Source organism: Gymnoscopelus braueri, assembly GCF_963280865.1.
Source record: "Gymnoscopelus braueri genome assembly, chromosome: 16".
In the NCBI taxonomy this organism is placed as follows: Eukaryota; Metazoa; Chordata; class Actinopteri; order Myctophiformes; family Myctophidae; genus Gymnoscopelus; species Gymnoscopelus braueri.
This window is the reverse complement of record NC_137616.1, coordinates 18,773,897-18,800,443: the sequence shown is the minus strand read 5'-3', so window position 1 is coordinate 18,800,443 and position 26,547 is coordinate 18,773,897. Positions and strand designations below refer to the sequence as shown.

Genomic DNA, 26,547 nt, shown 5'->3' with positions numbered 1-26,547 from the left:
CCACATGATCTCTCATAGTCACAGCCCCGTTTGGAACCTCTCCGCTGTATTGCTCCGAGATGAGATCCCACAGCGTCAGGTGCCGGCAGAGTGCGACACGGGTGAATATTGGCCAATATTGTTGATTCTTACATTTTCTGCACATCGTATCCAAAAACTAAAGGTCGCCGCCCCTGCTCTCAAATGTTTTACATTTTAGCGGTTAAGAAAATCTAAGCGACGGGTTGAAACAAGCGTTTTAATCGCTTTTTTAGTCAGCTTGTGGCCAGTCACCCCCCCCCCCCCGTACGCATGCGCAGTACTGCTCCCGTTATGGTTGCATTGGGAAAACATGGCACAGGCTGACTAAAAGAGCGATTTAAACGCTTGTTTCAAATACGTTGCTTAGATGTTCTTGACCGCTAAAATGTAAAACATCTGAGAGCAGGAAGGACGAACTTTATTTTTGGATACGATGTGCGGGAAAAGGTAAAAATCTGCCATATTGGCCAATATTTGCCGGTGTCGAAATCTGCCACCACCCGACGCAGTGGAACCTCATATCGGAGCTATACAGCGGAGGGGGAGGTTCCGATTGGAGCTAGTCCACACGGTCTCTCACACTGATTGGCTGATCTCCCTGTCAATAGGCAAAACGCCTCTGTTTCTTCTGACAGGTGCGCATCTGATATATTATAACTCCATGGCATCAAGTAGCTTCAGATCCTCACAGAGCTACTGTCACTATGGACCTGTTAACTGTGACACTGTCTCTTATAGTTGTGGCCATTTCTCTTCGTCTTTTATTTGGCCAGAATAACCCTAATGCTCCCCCATGCATAAAGGGATGGATCCCTTGGTTCGGTGCCGCTTTCGAGTTTGGGAAAGCTCCCTTGACTTTTATTTCTCAAGCTAGAGATAAGGTAAGTGTTTCTATGTGTCTGTAATCATAATTCAAACGTGCGTTGATTATTATTCCCCATGCAAATTAATTGTTTTGTTGTCACACTTGGTGTAACTGTAGCTCCAATCGGAACCTCTCCGATTGGGGCTAGTGTAACTGGTGCGTCTTTGACCCACATATTGATTCAGGCCACAGGCCAGTGACAGTGAGGCCACCAAGTATCAACTGTCTGGCTGATGCCCATTACTTTGGGTGCAGACTGCAGACAGAACTTCATTGCCGTTTCATATTTATGATTATGATTGATATGATTGATATATGTTACTCCTTTTATAGGCCTCTCCGAATTGCCTCTTTAATATCATTTATTAATCAAGCTATAGCCTCGATCTCCAGGCTTTTATTAATCAAGCTATGGTGCTTGACGTTTCCCCCATACGTCTTGAAGGCAGTTTATAGCTTTCAATCATCGTTCTATAGCCCAGATATATCACCCTATAGATAAGTTGAATGACACTGACATATAAGCAGTAAAATATAGAGATAATATACAACTGCACAGCCATAAACGATGAGGAGTTTTATAGTGCTGCTAGGTAGGCATTTATTTAAACATGACATACATTAAAAAAAATATTTGAAAATACAGGCCAGTTCAGACAGTCTCATAAAATTGCAGGACAGGCAAGACGAAGAAAGTGAAGCCCTATAACGAATCACTATTTTCTTTTTAAAATCTTATCTTCTGCAATGATATGTGCTGCATAGTCATACAGGGTGCTTCAACAACTGAATACGTTATTCACCACAAAAAAAAAAGATACTGGTAGCAAAATGATAAGCGAATGACAATCTAACCCACAGTGCTTATCACAAGTTGTGATTAAAGTTCCGTTGGAAGCCAGTACTGCAGGACAACTGGGGTTCATGGATCCAAATGTTACATTGAAGAGATATAGTTCTAAGCCATTGGTTCTCAGCATTTTGAATTTCAAGGACCCCCAGTTTGATATGCATTACGCCACAGACACCCCTTTTAATACAATTTTGTATGTCTAGGACCGCAATCAACCCTGTAAAATCCTCAGTCTTAATTTAACTCTGAGAACGTACAAACTGGGGTCCAATTGGTTCCATTGGTTACACTCAGAGTTACAGACCCGTAAGGTTGGACCCAACGACCAGTATTCTAAGAACCTCAGGTCACATGCAGTATTCATTTTAATTGACTGATGAACACTGCACATTGTACGCATTGACATCAACTGTTTAAAATACATTATCTTTATCCCAAGAGGTAAGATTTCAATACTTTTTTAATGAGATTTTAAGCTTTTGTTGACACGGGTACATACTTAATTTCTGCTCTAATTCTTCTTCTCAGTTGTGGCTCTGTGCAGTATTCTGTCACTGGCTGTTATAACAACCAAATTCCCCCTTGAAGCCCCTTAAAGTTTTATCTTGTGTCCTTAAAAATTTAAATTTTTATAACAATTATAATAACTAGTCCATACCCATGGGGGGGTATGCGCACATGATCTGGCAACCCGGGAGCCAGCGAACACAAAAACGCTAATAAACAGCTGAAATTTGATGAAATCAAAAAACGGGCTTCGCTGTTCCGTGCACATGGTAATGGTGAATGGCTGTGTGCAAATTCAGATCAATTGCTCCAGCCACTGAGGAGAACCGGGCAGAACAGTTTTGGTGTCGCCACGCACTACACCTCGCACTACAAACAGACAGAGGTTTCTGAAATTATAGGAGGATTGAAATATAGCAGCCTATTCTGAACTGTAAAATCCTGAGTGTTAATTTAACTCTGAGAGTGGGAGAATGGGATGATGGGTCCATTTGTATGCTATCAGAGTTGTGATGAAGAAACACACATGTAATTAATAAGGGATGGTCCTTGGCATACCGTATTCATTCAAGGTCATCACTCAATCTGGGGCATAGCGTGATGCCACTGTTCTACCAGTCTGACTTGTCATCATCTGTGTGGTGGATGGGATGGAATAGATATAGCCTGATGTTCTCAACTCATGTGTTCTTATGCCTGTTAATGCCTTTAATCTGAGACAGACAGACAGGGGTTTTAATGCTGTGTGTTACAACCATACTGTATTAATAGGCAAGGCTTTTTACCTGGGTACGGTACATCAAATAGAACTTTTACCCAAAGTAATACACTCAAAGTCTGCACGTGTATTTCAGGGGTTGAAGAGTGCAGAACAACACTGAACAAGACTTTTGACCTAGTCTTTTCAGTTAACTTGTTGCAGGAAAAGTCTAGAAAGACTGTAGATTAGAACATTGTGTCATAGGAACGAGACTTGTTTTCATTTAATGTTTTTCCTTTTGCCCATTGTTTTGTGGGTCTCATGTTTTCTGTTTTAACTACTTATTTTTATGTCTTATTTTATGAGATTTCTTTTATGTCATTAAACAGTACAGCTTAAATGACCAGGCACACACACACACACACACACACACACACACACACACACACACACACACACACACACACACACACACACACACACACACACACACACACACACACACACACACACACACACACACACACACACACACACACACACACACACACACACACACACACAGAGGCCAGAACATTCTAATTTGTGTCTTTTGTGCATGCGTGAGAGAGAGAGAGAGAGAGAGAGAGAGAGAGAGAGAGAGAGAGAGAGAGAGAGAGAGAGAGAGAGAGAGAGCACTTGCATGGTCAGTGTTCCACTTCTCTGACTGGGTTCTTTGTGTAGGCCTAGTGGTCAAATTAAAGGCTTGCCAATTATATGCAAGTCAGTGACATAAATAATATTAAGTTTGTCTTAATGCTGTTGTTTGTTGGTGATGCTTCTGTATCCAACCTTTTTCTTGCTTTGTTATGTACATACCGTAACTATATCATGTGCTCTGTTGTAGGTGGTATCTTCAAGCAAATGTAGTTACAGTATATTTAATTAAAAAGTCGTTATAGTCGTGGTGATTTCTCCTCTTTTTTTGGGCAAGAATAACCTCAATGCTCCACCTTGCATAGAAGGATACAGTACCTTGGTTCGTGGCGCTTTGAGTTTGGGAAAGCTGCATTGACTTTTATTTCTCAAGCTAGAGATAGGGTGAGTGATTTATCTGTGTGGCTACATTATTTAAACGTTTGTCTTGACTATTATATCCCATTTAAATTACATTTACACTTTAAGAGGTGTGACTTTGACCCACATATTTGATTCAGGCCACAAGGATCAGCTTTTTTCAACTGTGTTTTCCAGCCACTGTCTGACTAATAGCCAAGGACATTTTATGGAAGGTAACCAATTACACACACCAACTAAGACACTGAATCCCTAACTGCTCCCGATGAGCATTGGTGTGTGAATGTGTGTGTGAATGTGTGAATTAAGGGTGTAACGATACATTTTAACAGCAAATGCAATGCATTGTTGTTAATGCTCATTAACAACAAAAGACTAGCCCAAAACACAGGGCAGGCAACAAAGATACAGGTAAAGATCTAGGCAAAACAGGCTTAAAGCCACATAAACTCACAGTGACACTTAACGACAAACTATCAAAGAGCAAGAACACAGGGTAGTAATAGACAAAGACTAACTAGACACAGGAGAACTCAACTGACAATCAAGGAGCAGACCATAACAAAATGCACCATTTGCACCATACGTCATTCGTGTGCAGGACTAGTAACCTCGTTCTCACTTTGAACGTTGTGTGTCAATCTACTTGTGAAATAAATGTGGTAAAATAATTGAATTGGTATTTTAAATGTGAAATACACAGACAAATGTGACTTTTTTTGTATTGTTGCCTATTTTTTTCTGTACCATCTGTACTTTTTAAATAATAAATTACATAAAATATTTGATGTGATCCATGTAAATGCAGATGTTGTTTAAAGCTTCATTGTTGGAGAGCTACTATAGGAAATGTTATCGTAAGTTACTCTGTGACAGGACCATCACAAACCCAGGGTCCAAATAACAGAGGAGAGGCAGATAACGTTCAACAACAGATCACTGTACAGTGTACAAGTTTAAACAGAAATGCTCGTAGGCTCACAGCCAACAGTTTATAGTCCATGTACAGGTTAAACAGTAAGGTCCGTCGGCTCACGGCCGATTCATAAACAAATGGCCAGTTCTGAAAAGGCAGGCCATAAACTGCCTGTAGCCGGAGAGCTTGTTTTGGTCTTGGGCCTTGGGCAGGTCGCAATCGCTGAGGTCTTCTCCCACCGCCCAAGTGGTACCCCAGATACTGCACACTTCTTTGGATTGGCTGTGACTCACGCCCCACCCGCCTCAGGGAATTGAGCACAAACCCCCACCTGCTGCATATGCTGCCCTCAGCTCAGACTGTAGATCCAAGCAGGTAACAGCATTATACAGACGAGGGCGAAGCACTTGGTCCATGAGACGTTGAGGCCCTCAACAATCCAAACGTAAGTGTCACAATTTGCTACAAACCATATGCAGTGGAGATGGCCATATTTTCCTTGGACTCCAGAGACAAGGGAATTTGTCCGTGGTCACATCCTCTGTCATGAAAACGTTGGTCATGCCTAGGCATGGATAGTTACATTTGGATACGTGTTTACCTTTTGGTAGTCCACACACATATTATGTGTATCGACCCATCGGACTTGCACAGCAGTACGATGGGGGAACACCAGTCAGTCACTGTTCTATTACTCCCATCTTGGGGTTGTGATGAGCCATCTGGAAAACCATGTCAGTGAGTCCTGTGTTAGGGGAGCACCGGGGGGAGCCATCGATTTTCACCACCCGGTCGAAGGCATGGCAGACGGACCCATGCAGAGACTGTTTGAGTTGAAAATCCTCCATGACTTGCAGAGCTGGGGAAGCACCTCCTCCTTCCCACTAAGCACAGTGCAGCACACCACTCGCATTTCCTGGACAGTCAACCCTATATACCTTTCTGCTCGGGTTACCATAGGCGTCTTGGCCCCATCCTTTTTTCCCTCTACACCAAATCTCACCCCCAAAAGCAGCTCACAACGCGTAGTAATGTGAGCTTGCAGATCGACTATTTTCAGTGAATGTTTGCCTATTTTCGCTTAATGTTTGCCTATTATGATGACACACATGCACGCACAGCCGCACACACACTTACACACACTTACACACTTACACACACTTACACACACACACACACACACACACACACACACACACACACACACACACACACACACACACACACACACACACACACACACACACACACACACACACACACACACGCACACACACACACACACACACTGGTGGTGATTCCAAAACTGTCTGCCCGGTTTTCCTCAGTGGCTGGAGCAATTGATCTGAATTTGCACACAGCCATTGCCCATTACCATGTGCACGGAACTGCGAGGCCCGTTTTTTTATTTCACCAAATCTCAGCTGTTTATTAGCGCTTTTGTGTAAAAGAATGTCGCCATGGTTACGGGGCTGCCCAGCTATGAGACAAACTGCCTCCCGGGTTGCCAGATCATGTGCGCATATCCCCCCACGGATGCGTCGACCGGGTATGGACTAGTCTAAATAATTTGACTAAGCATGTCAAACCTATCATGGTGTTTCATCAACTTGGGAGTTGTTAGTTCCCCATTGCTGCTTGTTTTGCGTTGAAGATTCACATTAAGTCTTTAGTTATGAAAGTGGGCAGTACTTAAGATGACCACACTGTATGCTATTGGCTGTTAGTCAACAGGTTGACGGAAACAGCCAGTAGACAACCTTAAAAGGAAGAAACAGGATGGTAATGAGGCAGCTATTTTAGTTACAAAGAGAACATTTAATTTACTTTGATGCAATGTAAAGTCCTTTGCGGCAAAACGATTTAAACCAATTAAACCAGATAGCCTAGGGTTTAATTGATTAAAAACGTTTTAGTTGACCAAGTCTCCTAGGGTCCCCTAATGTGTTGCCTCTACACCAATCTCTTCACCGAAAATAGACAACCTCACAACTTGCTGTGTTGTTACTTATTGTGACATGCTGTATTGCGTTGTGGCATGTTGTGAGCATTGAAACTGCTATTGCTTCACATCCTGCTCTCTGGGCCCACTACTTGCAAAAGTTTTAATGTTCTCGCATCTTGTGAGTGAGAGAGAGAGAGAGAGAGAGAGAGAGAGAGAGAGAGAGAGAGAGAGAGAGAGAGAGAGAGAGAGAGAGAGAGAGAGAGAGAGAGAGAGAGAGAGAGAACAAGCAAGAAAGAGAGTCACTGACAGAGCACTTGCATTATTAGTGTTCCTCTACCCTGACTAGGTTCTTGTGTGGAGGCAAAATTAAAGGCTTGCCAATTAAATGAATGTCAACAAGCTATGCAATATTAAGTTCCAGAAGGCCGAAGTTCGCCTGGTCTACAACCTCCCTAAATGTTCACGTCTCCCCCTTATGTGTTCCCTTTACTGTTCACTCCAACAATCCTAGACTCATCTCCATCCTGAGTCCCAAGCTGTAGACCTCACCCCTCACACACTCCCCATTTTCCACCGAAATCTGAAGACTATTTTTAAATAGATACGAGTGATACTCTGCAGATGTATGTTATATCTTATCCACACATCATTGATGTGGTGTAAACCTTACTTATAAAACCCACAGACAGACTTAATCACTTTCAACTTGGTTGGTTGGATGTTATTTCTGCTACGTTTGCATGACACTGTCATACAACAAACTATAAAATAGGGTATTAATTTATGAATGGGAGACTACTTTCATAATAACGTATATGTGCATTATTCTGTTGTAGGTAAACCATTGTTCATTCATAAAATATTTTTTTGTAAAGGCTGTTTTGGGGTTTAAAAGGTTTTGTTCAATCCCTGAAGCTGTACAATAAGCTGCTTCAGAACTTTACCATTTTGTAGAGGTTGCAGCATGACCCACGTACAATTAGTGTTTAATATATTGGAATCATATACAGTATCATGTGTTTTCCTCTATACTTTTCATCATAAAGTGAATAAGTGACATTTGAATTTCAAGAACCTAAATGGGGATTCTTGTTTGTTCCAGTATGGTCCCGTCTTTACTGTGGTGGCAGCGGGGAAGCGTCTGACCTTTGTGACCTTGCACGAGGACTTCAGGGCCTTTTTCCTGTCCAAAGATGTGGACTTTGAACAGGCAGTCCAAGAGCCTGTCCATAACACAGGTGAGCATGCACACGTCTTTCCTCACAAAGATGAGGAAAATCATGCACAGCCTCAACTCACAATGGACTAGTTCAGGGTTATGGTTAGAATTAGGGTTTGCTTAGGTTAGGGTAATGGTTATGATTAGGCTTGTAATAGTGAGGCTTAGGTTTAGTGGGTTTAATGGGTCGTTACAAAACCCTTTAGCAGTGTGTTCTACCGTGTTACGCTGTATACGTAATATGACGTGCAGAATGTTTTGAAAAAAGTGTAGCCCTCTACTAACCATTTTAGCTATTTAAAACTAGCGTATGACCACAACCGCGCACATGTCGGGCAGGGAATGATTATCGTATCCCTCCGAAAAAACCTAGAACACACCACTGCCCTTTAGGTCTAGGGGGGATAGGAGTTTGTAACATAAATGAATGAAGTTAAGTTACAACGTGATGACTATGTTTAGAGGCCCCTGTTTTACCTGTCCCAAGGCAGGGCATACACACATTAACAAAGTAGGATAATTATTACACATTTAACAAAGTTTGCTCTGGGATTCTACAAACAAAAGTACAAGGCTACAAACAGAATGGATGAGAGAGAATGAGCTGAGGTAGAAGAAAGCCTTTTACAGGACAGCAGATGGATATGATTGGTGGAGGTGGAGTCAGAGGAGCTGACGAATGGGAAGGGAAAGCACAATAGGTGGGTAAGGGACCAGCTCAATGGGTTGATTGACAGCAGATGAGGTGACGTAGTGCCCGCAGAGAAAGATAGAGGGAGGGAGAGACAGACAAACAGACAGACAGACAGACAGAAAGACAGATAATGGAGGCCATAGCAAACCCAGACACAAACGCAAAACAACGTGGAACGTAACTTTGTTGCAATGGACATGATAATGTTCCTCTGTGTGTATTTAGGAATTCAACTTAATACGGTCTCATGGTCCAGATAAAAACACACACATACACAACCTATATAAAAGAACAAGAAAGTGTGACTGTACACATAGACAAGGTACACTGACATATATTATTCATACAGAAACTATACGCTTACAGGGAGTAATTAATTATTGACAGAATATCTGTTTACTTTAGAGAGACACTTTATATTGGGGACCAGCCACTACTGTCCAACCTTTCACAAGGTATCTTGTGAAATGATAGTGCCACCATTCCAGGGATTATGTTTTCCAGGGATTATGTGCAATTCAATCAGAACCCAATCAGACGGTTGAATGAGGAAAGAAATATATTGATTCTTCAAGGATTTGGAAACCTCTATGACAGTACATATTCCAGATTACAGATGTGTCATTCTGACTCCATTTTAACCTTCCAGTGCAACTGTGTTTCTGTTTAAATTAATCAAATGGGCTATTAAATGCATTTTGATAATAACAATAACAATAATAACAGAGTTTAAATACATATCCTTTTCATCCATGCCAAGTACTGAGTCCATTAGATCACATTAACTGTTTCCAATCCGGTAATAAATAGAATTTTAAGTGAACTTGTCAGTTGTCACGAGAAATCAAGATTGAATGAGCTGCATTTCAAACTAAAAGCTCCCTGAATGATGTAGCTAGGTCAGAAGGTAGACTTGTAACAAGATTCTATTCTGTCAAGAATGTAGTACTGTTGGGCAGGGCAAGATGACAAAAGGAACATAGCAAAGCATTATTTGTTTGCAGTCCATATACTATTTGGTTGTGTAATGTCTTAACTTGACAAAGAAATGCATTTTCACCTCAAACAAGCATTAAAGCTATTTTGTGGTCCTGGTGTCGTAACACGTCAATGTTGCATCTTTGTGTCAGGGCAATACGATAAAAAGTAGGGACATACTACGCCTTATACATGAAACCATACAGTGGCAGTGACTATCCGCCATCTGGAAAGAGCAGGCCAATTGACCTGAGAGCTGAGAGTGAGGGCTTCTTAAAGCACCATACACAGTATCTAACATATGCAGACAATGGTCTGATGCACTGCAGGCATGTACAACAGAACACCATAATCAAGAACAGGCAAAATTGTAGCTTTGACCAGTCTTCATCTGACATCAAGTGAAAAACTTGTTCTATAATCATAGCATGTCTTGTTCTGTTCCTTACATGTCACACATACTCTAGGACAGGTGTTGTACTGTACTGTATGTCCCATGTGTCAACTTGTATTCATTGCTGTGTACTGTATGTGTGCTGCTATGTTAAGTTCTGTATGTTTCAACCTGGCCAAGTCAAATTCAAGTTAATGTTCTTGGCAAATGAAAGTGATAGTATCTATCTATCCCACTTGTCCCTGTAGCATCCATCAGTAAGGAGAGCTTCTACAAGTTTCACCCAGCATGTAACAGCCTGATCAAAGGCAGGCTGACACCAGGGAACGTGGCCCAGCTGGTTGACCACCTCTGTGAAGAGTTCAACCACCAGCTTGAAAAGATCGGACCCAAAGGACAGGGAGAACTCAATGAAGTGGTTAGGTAACACACTCATGTCTATGTGGATTGTCACTGAGAGTAATAGATTGACTGCATCCGATCAAGGATGAGGCAGGGAGCCCAGCCAGCTAGTTGATTTAATGGAGCCAAGGAATATGGTTATATACTGTAGGTCCACAGAGTGAGACAAAAGTAATCACACAAAGCATGATTTAGATAATTTGCAGACTATTCACTGGTCTAAATGCAGATTTTCAGTTTTCAGTAGCGCTTAAACCACACAGTGCCTTTGTTGTCTTTTTTTCTTCTTTTTTTTTTACAATTTATTAAAGTCCATACTGGTCAGTCGTAGCCCATTGGCAACGACTGATTACTGATTACCCTTTTTTTTTTCTTAGAAAGTCATTGGATTTCCATAACATTTTTGTCAATCTTATGTTATAGAGTTTAAGGAAATCGAAAGCATGGATTGATTTGAAAAGTCTAGCTGGAGAAAACATTGTTTTACTAAGGAAATTCAAACATCCATGACTTCTTGACAGCGACAGAAATATCAGCCTGATAACCAGATCATTTAAAGGTGGGTTTATCACCTGAAGTTACACACACACATATAGTATGTGTGTATTACGTTTTCATGAGACAGAAAGAATTATGTGCCATATATGCGTAACACATGACCACCACCATAAGCATGTGTTTTCACCAAACCTCTGTCAGAAGTGCCATATTTCCACCACACCTCTGTCAGACGTGCCGCAGACCCCGGTGTCAGTTTGGCTTTGCCTTGCCTTATGTCGGTGTGCTAGTTTTTTTTGGTCTGACTCACTCCAAACTGACACACTTCGCTAATTAAGATCTGAAACCACCTAAACTGGAGGAACTCGAATGCTCACTTGTCACGTTACAATATACGCTGTATAAATGCAGGACGTCGTTATGAGTAACACACAACACAACACGCATGACATGACACTTGACTCATTGCCATTGACTTGTGCGCTGTTGTCAATGTACACATGCGTAACATGTCCTTTTTAATCTCTCCTCTTCTCTTCTCTCCTCCCCTCCCCTCCCAGAGCGGTGATGTACCCTGCAGTGATGAGTAACCTTTTAGGGAAGAACAACTCTCCAGGTGCACCCTTCACCATGCAGCAGTTTGAGAAGACGTTTGTCAAATATGATGAGGGATTTGAGTATGGCTCCCAGCTCCCTGACCTGTTCCTCAGGTGTGCAGGTTTGACCAGACTAATGGGAAGCAAGCATTTTAGTTTGAATCATTTTCATTCTCTAAAAAGAATGACACTGTTTGAAAACCAGGCATTCCTCCGTGTGGAAAGCCCGTTGACGCAAGGTTAGCTAGAATATGAGAAATAAAGAACATCTTTTGTGTGCAAATAGGTAGGGATGCATTAGTTATTGGCCAAATGATGAACAATGTAAATTTAACTTTCAGTGGTCAATATCAGTATTGATGGATAAATTAGTGCAACCAGTATACTGATCATTATGCAGAAGTCGTTCTTTTTCTCATAATTTGTAGGTTCATGGAAGGGACAACAACTTTTGATCTATTTAATGATATAGCAATTAAAGATTGGGTATTACTTTTACTGGAGAGGTACAGCAAGCTATATGAATGAGTCGAATGGAACAGGTTAGCTGCAAAATACAGAAAAAAGGAAGAATCACGTTTTTCCATTTGCCAGTTCTTTTGTTCTTGTTTCAGTAGTTGCACTGAAAAGTATGTTCTGTTTTTCTTTGTGTAGGGAGTGGGCCAGTTCCAAACGATGGTTGCTGTCCCTGCTGGGAAACATGGTAAACAAGGCAGAGGAGGAGGATAGCTACCCTGAGAATGGTGGCAAGGTAAGCCTTACTTCAGGACCATCTATTTGCTTCCTATTGATTTATTTTATTTTATTTTATCCCAGTTTAATCGTTATGCCAATTCCCAAATCCTCCAAATCCTCCTTCACCTGACAGTGAGGAGTTTCACCGGGAAGGCGTAACGTATGCAGAGGAACACACTATATTTTCCAGGTCCGCTCCAGACACCAGGGCCATCTATTGTAAAGTAAAAATTATTGTGGCAGTTTTCCAAACATTTGTTACTGCAACAAATCATTAAACCAACAAGTTCTGATGTTATTCTCCCTAATGTTTCAATGTCAATACCCAGTAACGGTTTTCATTATCTCCGCCAGGCCGGAGATTATGTCTTTGCCCCTGTGTGTATGAGTGTGTATGGGTGTGTTTGTGAATCTATGCCTAATCTTGGAATCTACTGTACGATGCCGATCAGCACCACATTTCTGTGGGCCAGGGAACTCAACCCTCAAATATTCCAATCCGTCAATGACAACTATTACTTTTGTGAATTCAAAATCGCAGAACCACTATCCCTTTAGGCTCTGCGATTTTTGTCCATGAGGCTATTTAGTAGAGTGCTTCTCAAACTTTTTCATGCCAGGCAGGGACCCCCAAATTGATATATATTTGGCCGCGGACCCCCATCTGAAAATATGTTGTGCCAGGGACTCCCAATAGCAAAGATTTGTGTTAAAATGTTCGCTTTAAAAGAAATCTATTCAAAGATTTGCACGAATCTTCAAGATTTTTCAAAAATAGCAGATCTACAAGCTCATAGTGCGGCACTCGGTGCCGCAATATGACATCATCAAGATGACCTCATCAACCTAACATTAGAGATTCACAACGAAGCCACGCCGTTATTAGACCCTGTCTTGTTTTTTCCTTACTTACCCTAACCGAAATTAACGTAACTTACTGCTGTATGAAAGCTTACATGGCTTGCATGATACTCTACAAAGCAGCACTTTGTGAGATGTTATAGCCTATGTATGACATGGTAATGATTTGATCTCTGTATGTAGACATTGCTCCAGCACCTGGTCTCCACAATAACGGATAGGTTTCTGCCCAACTATGGATTACTGATGTTATGGGCCTCTCTAGCCAATGCTATCCCTGTAAGTCAATATTCAGTAATACTCCTCTCTTCTCTTCTCTTCTCTTCTCTTCTCTTCTCTTCTCTTCTCTTCTCTTCTCTTCTCTTCTCTTCTCTTCTCTTCTCTTCTCTTCTCTTCTCTTCTCTTCTCTTCTCTTCTCTTCTCTTCTCTTCTCTTCTCTTCTCTTCTCTTCTCTTCTCTTCGTGTTTATGTGAACCATGAAGGCCTTGTGGTACTTCACAACCGCATTGTTTTTTCTTTGTGTAGATAACATTCTGGGCCATAGCGTTCATGCTGGACAAACCTGAGACTTATCAGAAAGCAATGACAGAAATCACTGCCACGCTCAAAGACAAAGGTGGGCTAGACTCGAAACAAAGTTAGATATCGGTTTCCCCTACAGAACATTCATACACTCTTCCAAAGGCATTGTGGTGTTATAAAAACATTTTTCTGAACAACAATACAGTACAAACAGTACAAATGGACTAAAACATTTTTGTTCATTTAGGATTCACTTCCATGTCATTCATTTTTGGGATCATTATATGGAGTAACTGATTAAATAGACGGTATTAAAAATAAAAGCTGGTAAATAACTATTTGCAATTGCCTGTGATCGGGGCTAAGCAGGTATTGGCTTTTGTCAGGTCAGTAACCAATATTACCTGCTACCAGCAGGTGGCAGTATTTGACAGCAAGTCTTCTGGAGTGAACAGTTCCACTGCGTTTCTTAGCAAACTGATTTAGAAAAAAAAAAAAATTTCATGGGGGTCCAGCATAAAATTGCATTTTCACACACATATACTCTTTATGAAATGCTTTCTACATGTTATGCATCAGGTTTAGATGGAAAGATGATTTGTTTACATGTTTTATGGATGACTTTGTATATTTTGGATATGTTAAAGATTATTTCATTTGTTTTCTGTATGACTTTACTTGCATGACTCTAATAGTGTGTGTGTGTGTGTGTGTGTGTGTGTGTGTGTGTGTGTGTGTGTGTGTGTGTGTGTGTGTGTGTGTGTGTGTGTGTGTGTGTGCGTGTGCGTGTGCGTGTGCGTGTGTTTGTGCGTATGCGCGCGTGTGCGTGTGTGTGTGTCAGATCCACACAGGACACAGATCACACTGGAGGATCTGCAGCAGATGCCTTATGTGAGGGGGTGTATCATGGAAGCAATCCGCCTGCGGGCCCCTGGAGCCATCACACGAAGAGTCATCCGACCTCTCAAACTACAGGTCTGTGTGTCTGTTTAGAACAACAACCAGTGGTGTGTTCTACCGTGTTACGCTATATACGTAGTGTGACCTGCAGAAAAATGTTTTCAGTCAGTCTGTCTCTGTGTGCTGCTCTCTGTTGGAATACATTAGTCTCATTCATACACCCCTGCTGTCCTTCATTACCCATGGACATGAAAAGATATGCCCAACAGATCATGTTTATATATGAATCAATGTCATGCATCATCACCACTTGTATGGGAGGTGACTCATGGTTGTCTACACCCTCCCTAAGACAAATCCATAGGGGTCATCAGCAGGTATTACTATGGGCGAACTGGGATTTAGCATAATCGAACTGGCTAAACCCACTAATTTGGCATTTAGGACTGCGCAAGGGGCGTTCCCCGCAAAAGTTGCTATTTTGGGACACCTGCCTTACCCTCAAAACACTTTCACCGTGCCAGATGCCATTACCTTTAAGAAAAGACTGCGCAAGTCATTATCCCCAATGCAATCTTATGCTCTCCTTTCTCCCTGTCTGCAGTGTTGCCAGGTCTGCTTATTACAAGCCACATTGGGCTAGTTTTTCTGTAAAGTTGCTTGTAAATAATGGTAGTTGCTGTTTTGAGCTTGTAGATCGGCTATCTTCAAATAGCCAACATATATAAATATGCACATTGTTTAATGGCCGACATATATAGGTTTGAAGTGCTCATGTGGCCTATTATATAGTCGCTTCTTTTGGGGCTTGTTTTCATAGACCTGGTTGCTTATTCCTCTCGCAAATTCTGGCAACACAGCTCCTCTTGCTGCAGCCGCTCTGTGGGGATTTAAGATTGACATTATACACCCAACGTTTGCTTTCTGAGCTCTAGCCTTTGATTACATTTCAATAAAACCACATTTGATAGACATAGTATCACCTACATGTTACTGATTAGAGAGAATTTTATATTTTGTAATCAGTTCATTATTTCCTGCGTAATCGATGAATAAAACTGACCTGCGTAATTTGGAGAGCATTGCATTGCGCACCGCACAAATTGTCTTCTTTGAATAGACTATCATCTTATATAAACACAATTGACACAAGGAATTGACACTCTCACTTCTGCTGATTATAGGAAAATTAGAATCACAGAGATTTGTTGAGAATTAGGTGAGAGAGAGAGAGATCTCAAATGTTGTGCCGCTGCGCACCTTGGCCGTTGGCATAATGAATAGCGGGTATAGCGGCCGCAAAATAGTGTTTAGGGACAGTGCCAGCTCCCTTATTCGTATTTCATGGGTAATGGGCAGAAATTCACGGGTAATGGGCAACGGGTGTGGGTATAGCAGTGCCAAAAATAGGTGCCAATGTGTTTTAACTATACACAGTAAAATCCTCAGTGTTAATTCATCCATTTTGTAAAGATGGAATCCATAACTTTTTGGAGTGAATAAAAGGTTATTTTGGCCAAGCTGTATGGTAGAGTATGTTAATACAATATAACTAACTCAACTGCAGTGTTTGTAGATCTACCTGCTCTTCTATTGAAACATGTATGTGTGGTCAAGTAGGACAACTACTTGTTGAAAAGAGTTGCATCAAAGTCAAAATGCAATTTATTCTTTGCTCAAACAGTAGACATTTTGGTGCCCACGCGGGGGGCCGGGTTCGAATCGTGGGCTGGACATGAAAGTTATGCATTGCAGCACTCAGGATTTAACTAAATTATGTACCTGATCACCAAGTTAATGCCAAACACGAAGGGGGTCATAATGCCTCTTGCTCTTGTTGTCATGGTTACAGGTGGTACGCCATAGTGGAGCTTCACATGTTTGTGTCCATGATCCTCTTCAAGTATGACTTCAGCCTCCTGACCCCACTGCCCAAACCTGTGAGTAACCTATTCTGTACATGTCACAATAGGCGAACATGCAGTGAAAATAGACGATCTACAAGCGCGTTGTGACTTGTTGTGAGCTTGTAAATTGGCTATTTTCGGCAAAGAGACTTGGAGAAGAGGGGGAAAAAGAGTGGACCAAAGACATAGCCCTGGGTGACCCCAGTCAATGAAGCATTGCAATTTCACACATATTTTTGTATCTCTTGGTAGATTTCTTAATTGCATATACACAGTAAATCCTCTTAAAGCTGAGATCATACCACAATTTGGTTCTTGTTCAAGGTGACCTTGTGTTCTCTCCAAGTATTAAGCTGTGAGGGAACATATTTAGCAACAAATTGGAAAGAAATATAGCATGTGTACCTTATGTATTGCATATTTCCTATGTGCACATTTAATGTATATGATATGTGCAAGAATGTACAATTCTACATAATGTCTGCAATTATGTTTGTCAGCATTTTGGGAAAATAGCATAAATACAAGCTTGCATTGCAACTTTTACTGTAGTGTAGATCCACTATTTTCACTATTTGTGAAAATAATTAAAATAGGGCTTAAGTAGTATTAAAGGCTCATAAACGTATAAACCCCATCACGTATATGGACGAAACATAGCATATAAATCTGAATTAATATACAATCCCACAGTGTAACCTCACATCTCTATAGTGTTGAACTATAGAGATGAACTATGAACTACTTGCCAACATACAACATGTCCTTTACATTTTTCTCGTCCTTTCTTTTGATGACTCTTTCTCAATTTTCTTTTCCCTGCATTGTCAGAGCTCTCTCCACCTTGTTGGGACACAGCAACCAGAAGGGCCCTGCACTGTGCAATATTGTCACAGATAAAACCACCACGCTGCCTCATGTAGGCTCTGCAACTACAACACCACCACAGCTCTGGTTCCTTATTCACCAAGGCAACAAGGATGCAAATGTTGCATCAAAAATGTTGCATTCTAATAATCTATAGTTCTGTTTAGCAGTGGTGGAAAAAGTACTCAAATGTTTTACTTAAGTAAAAGTATCAATACTGCAATGTGGAAATACTCTGTTACAAGAAAAAGTCCGGAATTTAAAATTTACTTGAGTAAAAGTATAAAGGTATTGACATAAAAATGTACTTAAAGTACCAAAAGTTCTCATTATGCAGAATGTCCCATTACTAGTTTTCAAATGTATAAAAATCAATTGAAAATAGCAGATCTACAAGCTCACAATGCCGACTCATGTGTAATGAAGAGAATACGAATTTTGCTTACAGTTTAACCTCACGACCAAAGGCTAATAAAACTTGGAATAGATATTATATTGTTACGGGGAAAAAGAGATGCAACATAAAGTGGGAGTGAAACCCGTTTTTATTTAGAACTTAATATATATTTACATTAAAGATGGGGTGCCGTGATTTTCAGTGATTCCCCCCCCCCCCAAAACCTAATCATCAGGTATTATGGTTATACTAGGCGGAAGATTTTTTTCAAAAAAGTGTTAAAATTATGTTTTTATGTGGACACGCCTCCAGTTTATTAAGTATACCTGGTTCTCACCTTAGCACCTCCTCCACCACCTTAGCACCACCCACCTGTCCTAGTCCCTCCTCCTCCTCATGCCCACACCTGCTGTGTTATGATAATGAGTGGGAGGGCATGTTTTTACTATGTCACCAAAGCGCTGTTTTTCTATTGGCACGTTTGACCCTCAAGGTTTCAGCCTCCAGGAAGAAACTCAAAGTAGTCAGAGAAGACATAAAACACCATAAAAACACCACCAGGGGGCTTAATAAAGTTCTATCAACTTCATAGACACATGAAAAACAGAAAAAGTGCAAAACCATGGCACCACCTCTTTAACTTAAATAGACTTTAACGCGTGTGTGCGGGCAGGGGTGATGGCCTCCATAAGATGAATTTGAGGGCAGAACACACACGTGTTGCATGATGAACTTATTGAACTACATGTAAAAACGTCAGAGGCTTGACATGTTTGACATTTCAAAACCATTTCAATATGCAAATAACTCGACCTGTATTGTTAGAAGGGTACATTCCAGATAATTTAAGGAGTGCTGCATATATCCCTAGGTATGTGCAGAAACCAGTTTATAATTTCATGGTACAGAAAGTACATGGCGCTCTGAAAATTCGCCTTCACAGAGACATTGGTTAAATGAACTTTCATCTTATTGCACACCAAAAAAGATATTGTATAATGTAAGAAGAAAACCTGCAATATATCAGAAAATCTGGGGTAATTTCTTTGACGTTCTTCCATCATTATCTCCTAATAGTTGATTTTTCTATCTCCTCTGGTTTTTAATTTAATTTTTGTTTTATTATATTTGATATTGTCTGAAAGGTGTTGTGAAAAAAGGAAAATAAGAGACTGTTGAGGGTTGAGTAGTGTACCATTCTGGGAAAGGGGTGGGGGGAGGGTATGGGAGGACTGTTTTTGTATTTTTGTCTTCTTTCTGTTGTGTTTTTGTGTATTGTGTCTTTTCCTTTATTCTTTGTTTTTTTAATTATGTCTTGTTTACAAAAAAAGAAAAAAGAAATGTGATAATGATATGTGTACATTGTGCATTGTCAATAAATAAATCATTATAAAAAAAAGAAAGTACATGACGCGAATATGCGTGCAAAATGCACATGCAACAGCCACGTGAATGGCAATGACGTGCCGTACAGCACGTTAAGTTACATTTCTTTAATAAGACTTTCAGAGGTCCTCTCTCTCTCTCTCTCTCTCTCTCTCTCTCTCTATTCCAGGAGATAATAAAACACCTTTCTATCTACTCAGATAACACCCAATACAAATTCATTAATAATAATATATAATAGTTTTGTTTTAAATGTTCTAGCCTTGACGACCATGCAGTCTTATGCAAACGTTAAAATGTAATTTAGATAGCATTTTATTTAGACAGATGCCAGGTCATTGTGTTGACCTGGCATCCTAAGTGTGTGTATAGTTTCAATGTACATACATTTTTTTTTTGTTGATATTATTATAATGTTTAGACTGATGATGGTTATTGGTTTATCTATGATCCTAGATTACTGAGTTTATCTTGCTTACTGTAAATCACGTCTGCTAAATGCCAAAATTGTAAATTGTAATTTGGCTTTTGTAATTTACACGGTGTCCTAGTTATTTGTGTTTGTGAAATAGCCTTATTTATTATTAAATAATAGGCTATGGGGGGGGGGGCACCAGGTAAAATGCTGCCTAGTAGTCCATGGGCCCAGGCCAGAATTTTCACTAATCAGGGACACTCAAGGTGGCAAACTCTAGTTTGGTATTTTGAAAAGGTCTATATATCTAGAATCTAGATGATATTTCAAATTGAAAGCCCTTGACACCAACCATAGTTCCAAAGAATGAAAAAAATCTCTAACTTTTTTTGAATAGAACATGTCATACAGAGGGAAAAAAAAACATTATTCAATCTCTTTCATTCACTTATTTAACCACATGAACCCTAGCATGCCTATTCTGGGGCGAACATTCAGCAAATGGCATGTCTACAATCTCACAACACCTCAGGTCAAGGAAACACCTTTGCCCTGCATTTTTCACAATTTTTTTGCTCTTACACTCCTTCAGATTCTGTCCAAAAATCACGCAAATCGGTACACAGTATGTATGTCGTATGTATATGTGTGTATATATATATATATATATATATATATATATATATATATATATATATATATATATATATATATATATATATATATATCAGATAATCAGAGGTCGCGCTAGGATTTATGGTGGCCGGCCCCAATGTCCGGCATGATTCAAATGGAACGCCGTGGTGTCACGCGAAGCGCCCAGTGCACCCCTGAGCACCATCTCAGGTGTGTGTTTATGACAAGGAGCACCCACAGCATCGGCGCCTATGACCTCAAGTGTGTGTTGTACCTTGTGATATTAACTATGTACACTTCTCTGGGGCATGACGGGATCTGTTTACTATATGGGTTGTACGTATACTTGTCTAAAAAGCCTGTAGCACTTGCCCTAGCCTTGAAGACCTTGCAGGATTATGCAAAGGCTAAAATGTAATTTAGATAGCATGTTAGGTAGACAGATGCCATGTTTTCATAATACCATAGTATAGCATTATTTTAGGATTTTTGTGACTGTTGTATTGAGGGAAACATTTTGTTGACATGATGGTATTAGTCCATGGGCCCAGGCCAGAATTTTCACTAATCAGGGACACTCAAGGTGGCAAACTCTAGCTTGGTATTTTGAAAGGGTCTATATATCTAGATAATATTTCAACATAGCCCTTCCCAAGTAGTAGCTTAGTCCCAGTTATCAGCCTTCAATGACACCAACCATAGTTCCAAAGAATTAAAAAAATCTCAAACTTTTTTTGTGTCATACAGAGGGAAAAAAAACATTATTCAATCTCTTTCATTCACTTATTTAACCACATGAACCCTAGCATGCCTATTCTGGGACGAACATTCAGCAAATGGCATGTCTACAATCTCACAACACCTTAGGCCAAGGAAACACCTTTGCCCTGCATTTTTCACATACTGTATGCCTTTTAGAGCGCCACCAGGAGGCTGAGTTTTGTAAAAAAAAAAATGCTCCTTCAGATTCTGTCCAAAAAAAATCACGCAAATCGGTACACAGTATGTATGTATGTATGTATGTATGTATGTATGTATGTATGTATGTATGTATGTATGTATGTATGTATGTATGTATGTATGTATGTATGTATGTATGTATGTATGTATGTATGTATGTATGTATGTATGTATGTATGTATGTATGTATGTATGTATGTATGTATGTATGTATGTATGTATATATATATATGTCACAGGGTGAATGGAGAACCAGGTAGATTGAAGACAGAGCGCTCGTTTTTAGGCACGGGGCTTCGGGGCGAGGCGGGGCTTTTCGAGATAGGGTTTATTAGCGAGGCTCGCGAGGAGGAGGAGGAGAAGGAGGACGCGGCACTGCGAGGCGGGGGTTTATTACGTGAGGCGAGGAGGAGCTCCTCCTCGCGAAATAAACCGTCCTCCTTCTGAGAAGGAGGACGGTTTATTTCGAATAAACCGTCCTCCTCCGAGGAGGAGGAGAAGGAGAACGCGGAGAGGCGGGGCTTTGATGTGCCGACGCGGACCAGTCTTTTGTTGTTCCCCCCCACATAGCAACCAGGAAGCTACGCTAGGGGAACGCTGAACACGCGTGCACACGCACACGCTTGTCCACGACGGAGGCGCGCCGACAAGTGGAGCTTGAGGCCGAGGAAGCGCGCCCTCGCGCCTCCAGGCGCGAGTGCCCGCGCTGACCGGCCGATGCTCCACTTGTCGACTCAGCGCCGTTTGAGTTGTAAACCGATAGGGACAGAATAGTTCTTTTCATGGATCACTGTGTGTGTGTGTGTGTGTGTGTGTGTGTGTGTGTGTGTGTGTGTGTGTGTGTGTGTGTGTGTGTGTGTCAGGGAGAAAGTAAAACAAAAGCCAGAACACAATAAAAGTATCTTAACAGTCCTGCTTTCAATAAACCAAAAAAAGCATGAGCGCGTGTGTGTGCGCTTGTGTGTGTGTGTGTGTGTGTGTGTGTGTGTGTGTGTGTGTGTGTGTGTGTGTGTGTGACTGTGTGTGTGTGGTCGCAGCCATATGTTTGTGCACAAGCCTGGCTTGTGGCTCCCTCTAGTGTTGCTTCTACAGAATTGCTGGGTGGGTGGTAAAAACGAACGCGCCTTCTTCAATCTACCTGGTTCTCCATTCACCCTGTAACATATATATGTATATATATATATATATATATATATATATATCAGAGGTCGCGCTAGGATTTTTGGTGGCCGGCCCCAATGTCCGGCATGATTAAAATGTATCGGACATCTGATAAAAATAATGGTCATAGATATTTTTAAGCATTAATGACAAGCAGGTGTGTAAATGCAGCCTAACACTTACAGCATGATATTTTGGATTGAACATAATTAGTAATATACACATTTTACAGCTGGGTCATCTTGCACAAATACATGAATTATGCATTGAGCGCATGCAGCGTGCATAATGGTTTCTCAATAATCTGTTGCTTTGAACACATTTCCTTCAGAATAACAAACAATCAAAGGGTAGCCTACTGTACAGGAATGCCGATCTACAAGCTCACAATGCGTCACGAAGCGCATTGTGAGCTTGTAGATCGAGCTTGTAGATCGGCTATTTTCAAATGGCCGAAATGTACAGTATATAGGGTTGAAGTGGTTACTGTATGTTTTCTAATAATAATCAAAATCTACAAAGTAACTAGTAACTAAAGTTTTCAAAAAATTGTAGTAGAGTAAAAGTACAACATTTGCCCCTGAGTAGAAGTAAAAGTACTGCAAATTGGAAATACTCCAGTAAAGTAAAAATTCCTCAAAAGTGTATTTAAGTACAGTACTTGAGTAAATGTACTTAGTTACTTTACACCACTGGTAGCAACATATGTTTGTTCACAAAACTGGCGGAATGCCGTGGTGTCACGCGAAGTGCACAGTGCACCCCTGAGCACCACCTCAGGCGTATGTTTATGAGAAGGAGCACCCACAGCATCGGCACCTATGACCTCAGGTGTGTGTTTTACCTTGTGATATTAACTATGTACACTTCTTTGGCGCATGACGGGATCTGTTTACTATATGGGTTGTGGACGAATTTAGAGAGCTGCGGCCACTGTGAGAGCCTCACAGCCGACCCGTCATCATCCTGCTCTTGACCCATTTATTGTCCTAGTCTTCAAGAGTGAAGTTATTATTTTCAAACAACGCTTCTGAAAAGCCACACGTGGCCACGCAAACGAAGACAACAGCGATGTGTTCAAATCCATAGCGTGCAGCAGCAGCTCTTGTGTTTACTGTACTCCACAGACCTTTAGTAGATACATAATCCACTGAAGTGTAGTTCTAAGAGACTGCTGTAATGCCCCGGGTCAACCTGGAAGACCGGGCACAAAAACTACACGTCCCATCATCCATAGAGTACAGTGTGTTTACGAATGATTCGCACCTCCCTTTCATTCAATTGATTGGCCCACATGATCTCTCAAAGCCACGTTTGGAACCTCTCTAAGAAACAAGGTTAATGGCATGCTCCTATTAGCAGAAAAAAGCTTCCTCGATGACAAAATTGAGGAAAATCAAAGCAAACCACGAGAGCTTTGGAAGCTATTCAACAACCTACTAGGCTGCAGCAAGAAATTGAAAACCAGGTTTACAAACATAAGCCTCAAGGTGAATGACACTCTCACCACATCCAAACATGAAGTGAGTAAAATCCTCCACATATTCTTCACGACCATAACCTCAGGTTTGGTTGAAAAACTACCCCCTCACTCTGGGTGCTATGGTGAAGAGTATGTTGACTCATTTTACGAAAAACAGGGTGTACGCAAAGATGATTTTAAACTCTCCCCTGTGAAAACAGAAGAGGTGTTTAAAAAATTGAGTGCTCTTCATCAACACAGAGCCACAGGCCTCGACAATATCCCCGCCAAATTTCTAAAAGACTGATTGCTCCAATCATTACCCACATAATAAACCTCTCCATCATACAGGGACGGATCCCTAACGATTTCAAAAAAGCAAGGGTGACCCCTCTGTACAAAAAAGGAAACAAATTAGACCCTGGCAACTACCGCCCTATTTCTATTCTTAGCTCCATCTCGAAAGTCATGGAAAAAATAGTCTATGAACAGGTCGATAAGTATCTTGCCGAGAAAAATCGAATCTACAAATTCCAATCTGGTTTCAGAACAAACCGCTCCACTGACACATGCCTTCTCTATTTGAACGACTCTATCAAACAAGATGTCGACAAGGGCAAATATTGCGGCATGGTCATGCTGGACCTCCAGAAGGCCTTTGACACTGTTAATCACCCAATTATGATCAATAAGCTCAAAGCAATAGGTTTTGATGATACGTCAGTGAACTGGATGAGATCCTACCTGGAAGGGAGGGAGCAAGTGGTGGAAGTAAACGGCACCCAGTCCCCCCCTCCCTGTGACTTGTGGTGTTCCTCAAGGAAGTATACTAGGACCTTTACTGTTCCTGATATATGTGAATGATATGTCTTCAGCCTGCAACTGCAAACTGTTCCTGTTCGCAGATGACTCGGCCCTGCTAGTCTCGGACAGGGACAGGCTGCAGGTTGAGAGAACTCTCACCTCAACCTCAACAAGATCTGCATCTGGCTCTCTGACAACAAACTTTCATTACACCTGGGTAAAACTGAATCCATCCTCTTCGGGTCCAGTCCTAACCTTAGCAAGGCAGAGAGTTTCACGATCAAAGTGGGTGATGATGTCATCAAAAGAAAGGATGAAATTACCTACCTAGGCTCCATCTTGGAGGCAAACCTCTCTGGTAACAAAAACGCTGAAAAAGTGATAAAAAATGTCAACCAAACAACACGCTATTTGTGGAGGATTGATCGTCTAGTCAGTAAGAATACTCTGAAGATTCTTGCAGGGGCCCTCATTCAAGGTCATTATGATTATGCATGCACTTCATGGTATCACAACACCTCCAAGGCCTTAAAAACAAGGCTCCAAACATCCCAAAACAAACTTGTCTTGGCCTCAATCACAAAACCCATCTAACCCCTGCTCATTTTGCTAGGATTGGATGGCTTAGGGTTGAGAACAGAGTACAGCAACTTGCTATGGCCTGGTCTTCAAGATACACCACAACATTGGGATCCCCCTGTATTTGTCAAAATACTTCCAAAATGTTAATGAAGTCCATGATCATAACACCAGAGGCAGCTCCACAAATCATGTTCAACTCAGATTTGGCTCAACTAAGGGAATGAACTCGTTCTCATGCTATTCATCAAAAATGTGGAATGCCCTACCAAAAGGAGTAAAGGAGTGTAAACCCCTACTCACTTTCAAAACTGCCCTAAAGATACACCTTCAGGAGGCTGCAATTCGAAAATGGCCCCTGTCTAAGTCTTAACCTACCCCCCTACCCCCCCCCCCCTCTTTCATTTTCTTCTTTTGTATATATATTTTTCTCTCTTCATACCAGTAACCTGAAAGCTGATTGTATGACATTCTGTATAGTAGGCTAGTGTGTATATCTGTCTGTCTCCTATATGTCATCATGATTTGTGTGCATGGGTTTCTCTCTCATCTTAAAAAAGCTACAGTGTGCTTAACTGAGTCTTCCAGTTTAGTAGACCTTGTATTGTGAATTTGTACTTCCATGTACTGTGATTCGCATGTCTTACTAAATAAAAGTACATCAATCAATCAATCTCACTCCGCTGTATTGCTCCGAGATGAGGTCACACAGCGTCGGGTGCCCGCAGAGTGCGACACGGGCGAATATTGGCCAATATTGTTGATTCTTACATTTTTCCGCACATTGTATCCAAAAAGTAAAGGTCGCCCGCCCCTGCTCTCAAATGTTTTATATTTTAGCGGTCAAGAAAATCTAAGCGACGGGTTGAAACAAGCGTTTAAATCGCCTTTTTAGTCAGCTTGTGGCCAGTCAACCCCCCGTCCGCATGCGCAGTACTTCTCCCGTTATGGTTGCATTGGGAAAACATGGCACAGGCTGACTAAAAGAGCGATTTAAACGCTTGTTTCAAATACGTTGCTTAGATGTGCTTGACCGCTAAAATGTAAAACATCTGAGAGCAGGAAGGACGAACTTTATTTTTGGATACGATGTGCGGGAAAAGGTAAAAATCAACCATATTGGCCAATATTTGCCGGTGTCGCAATCTGCCACCACCCGACGCAGTGGAACCTCATATCGGAGCTATACAGCGGAGGGAGAGGTTCCGATTGGAGCTAGTCCACACGGTCTCTCACACTGATTGGCTGATCTCCCTGTCAATAGGCAAAACGCCTCTGTTTCTTCTGACAGGTGCGCATCTGATATATTAT

General features: G+C 41.2%; 1 protein-coding gene across 1 annotated transcript; it reads left to right on the top strand.

Annotated features, from left to right (window-relative positions):
* Positions 1–725: 725 nt before the first annotated feature.
* LOC308102855 (24-hydroxycholesterol 7-alpha-hydroxylase-like) lies at positions 726–26,539 on the top strand (the record flags this gene model as incomplete). The annotated part of the gene is made up of 10 exons (XM_080452709.1): positions 726–902; positions 7,966–8,101; positions 10,397–10,571; positions 11,609–11,758; positions 12,299–12,395; positions 13,424–13,519; positions 13,766–13,856; positions 14,604–14,745; positions 16,515–16,602; positions 26,528–26,539. 10 exons carry the CDS (start codon positions 726–728, stop codon positions 26,537–26,539), a joined length of 1,164 nt encoding a protein of 387 aa, XP_080308835.1.
* Positions 26,540–26,547: the final 8 nt, after the last annotated feature.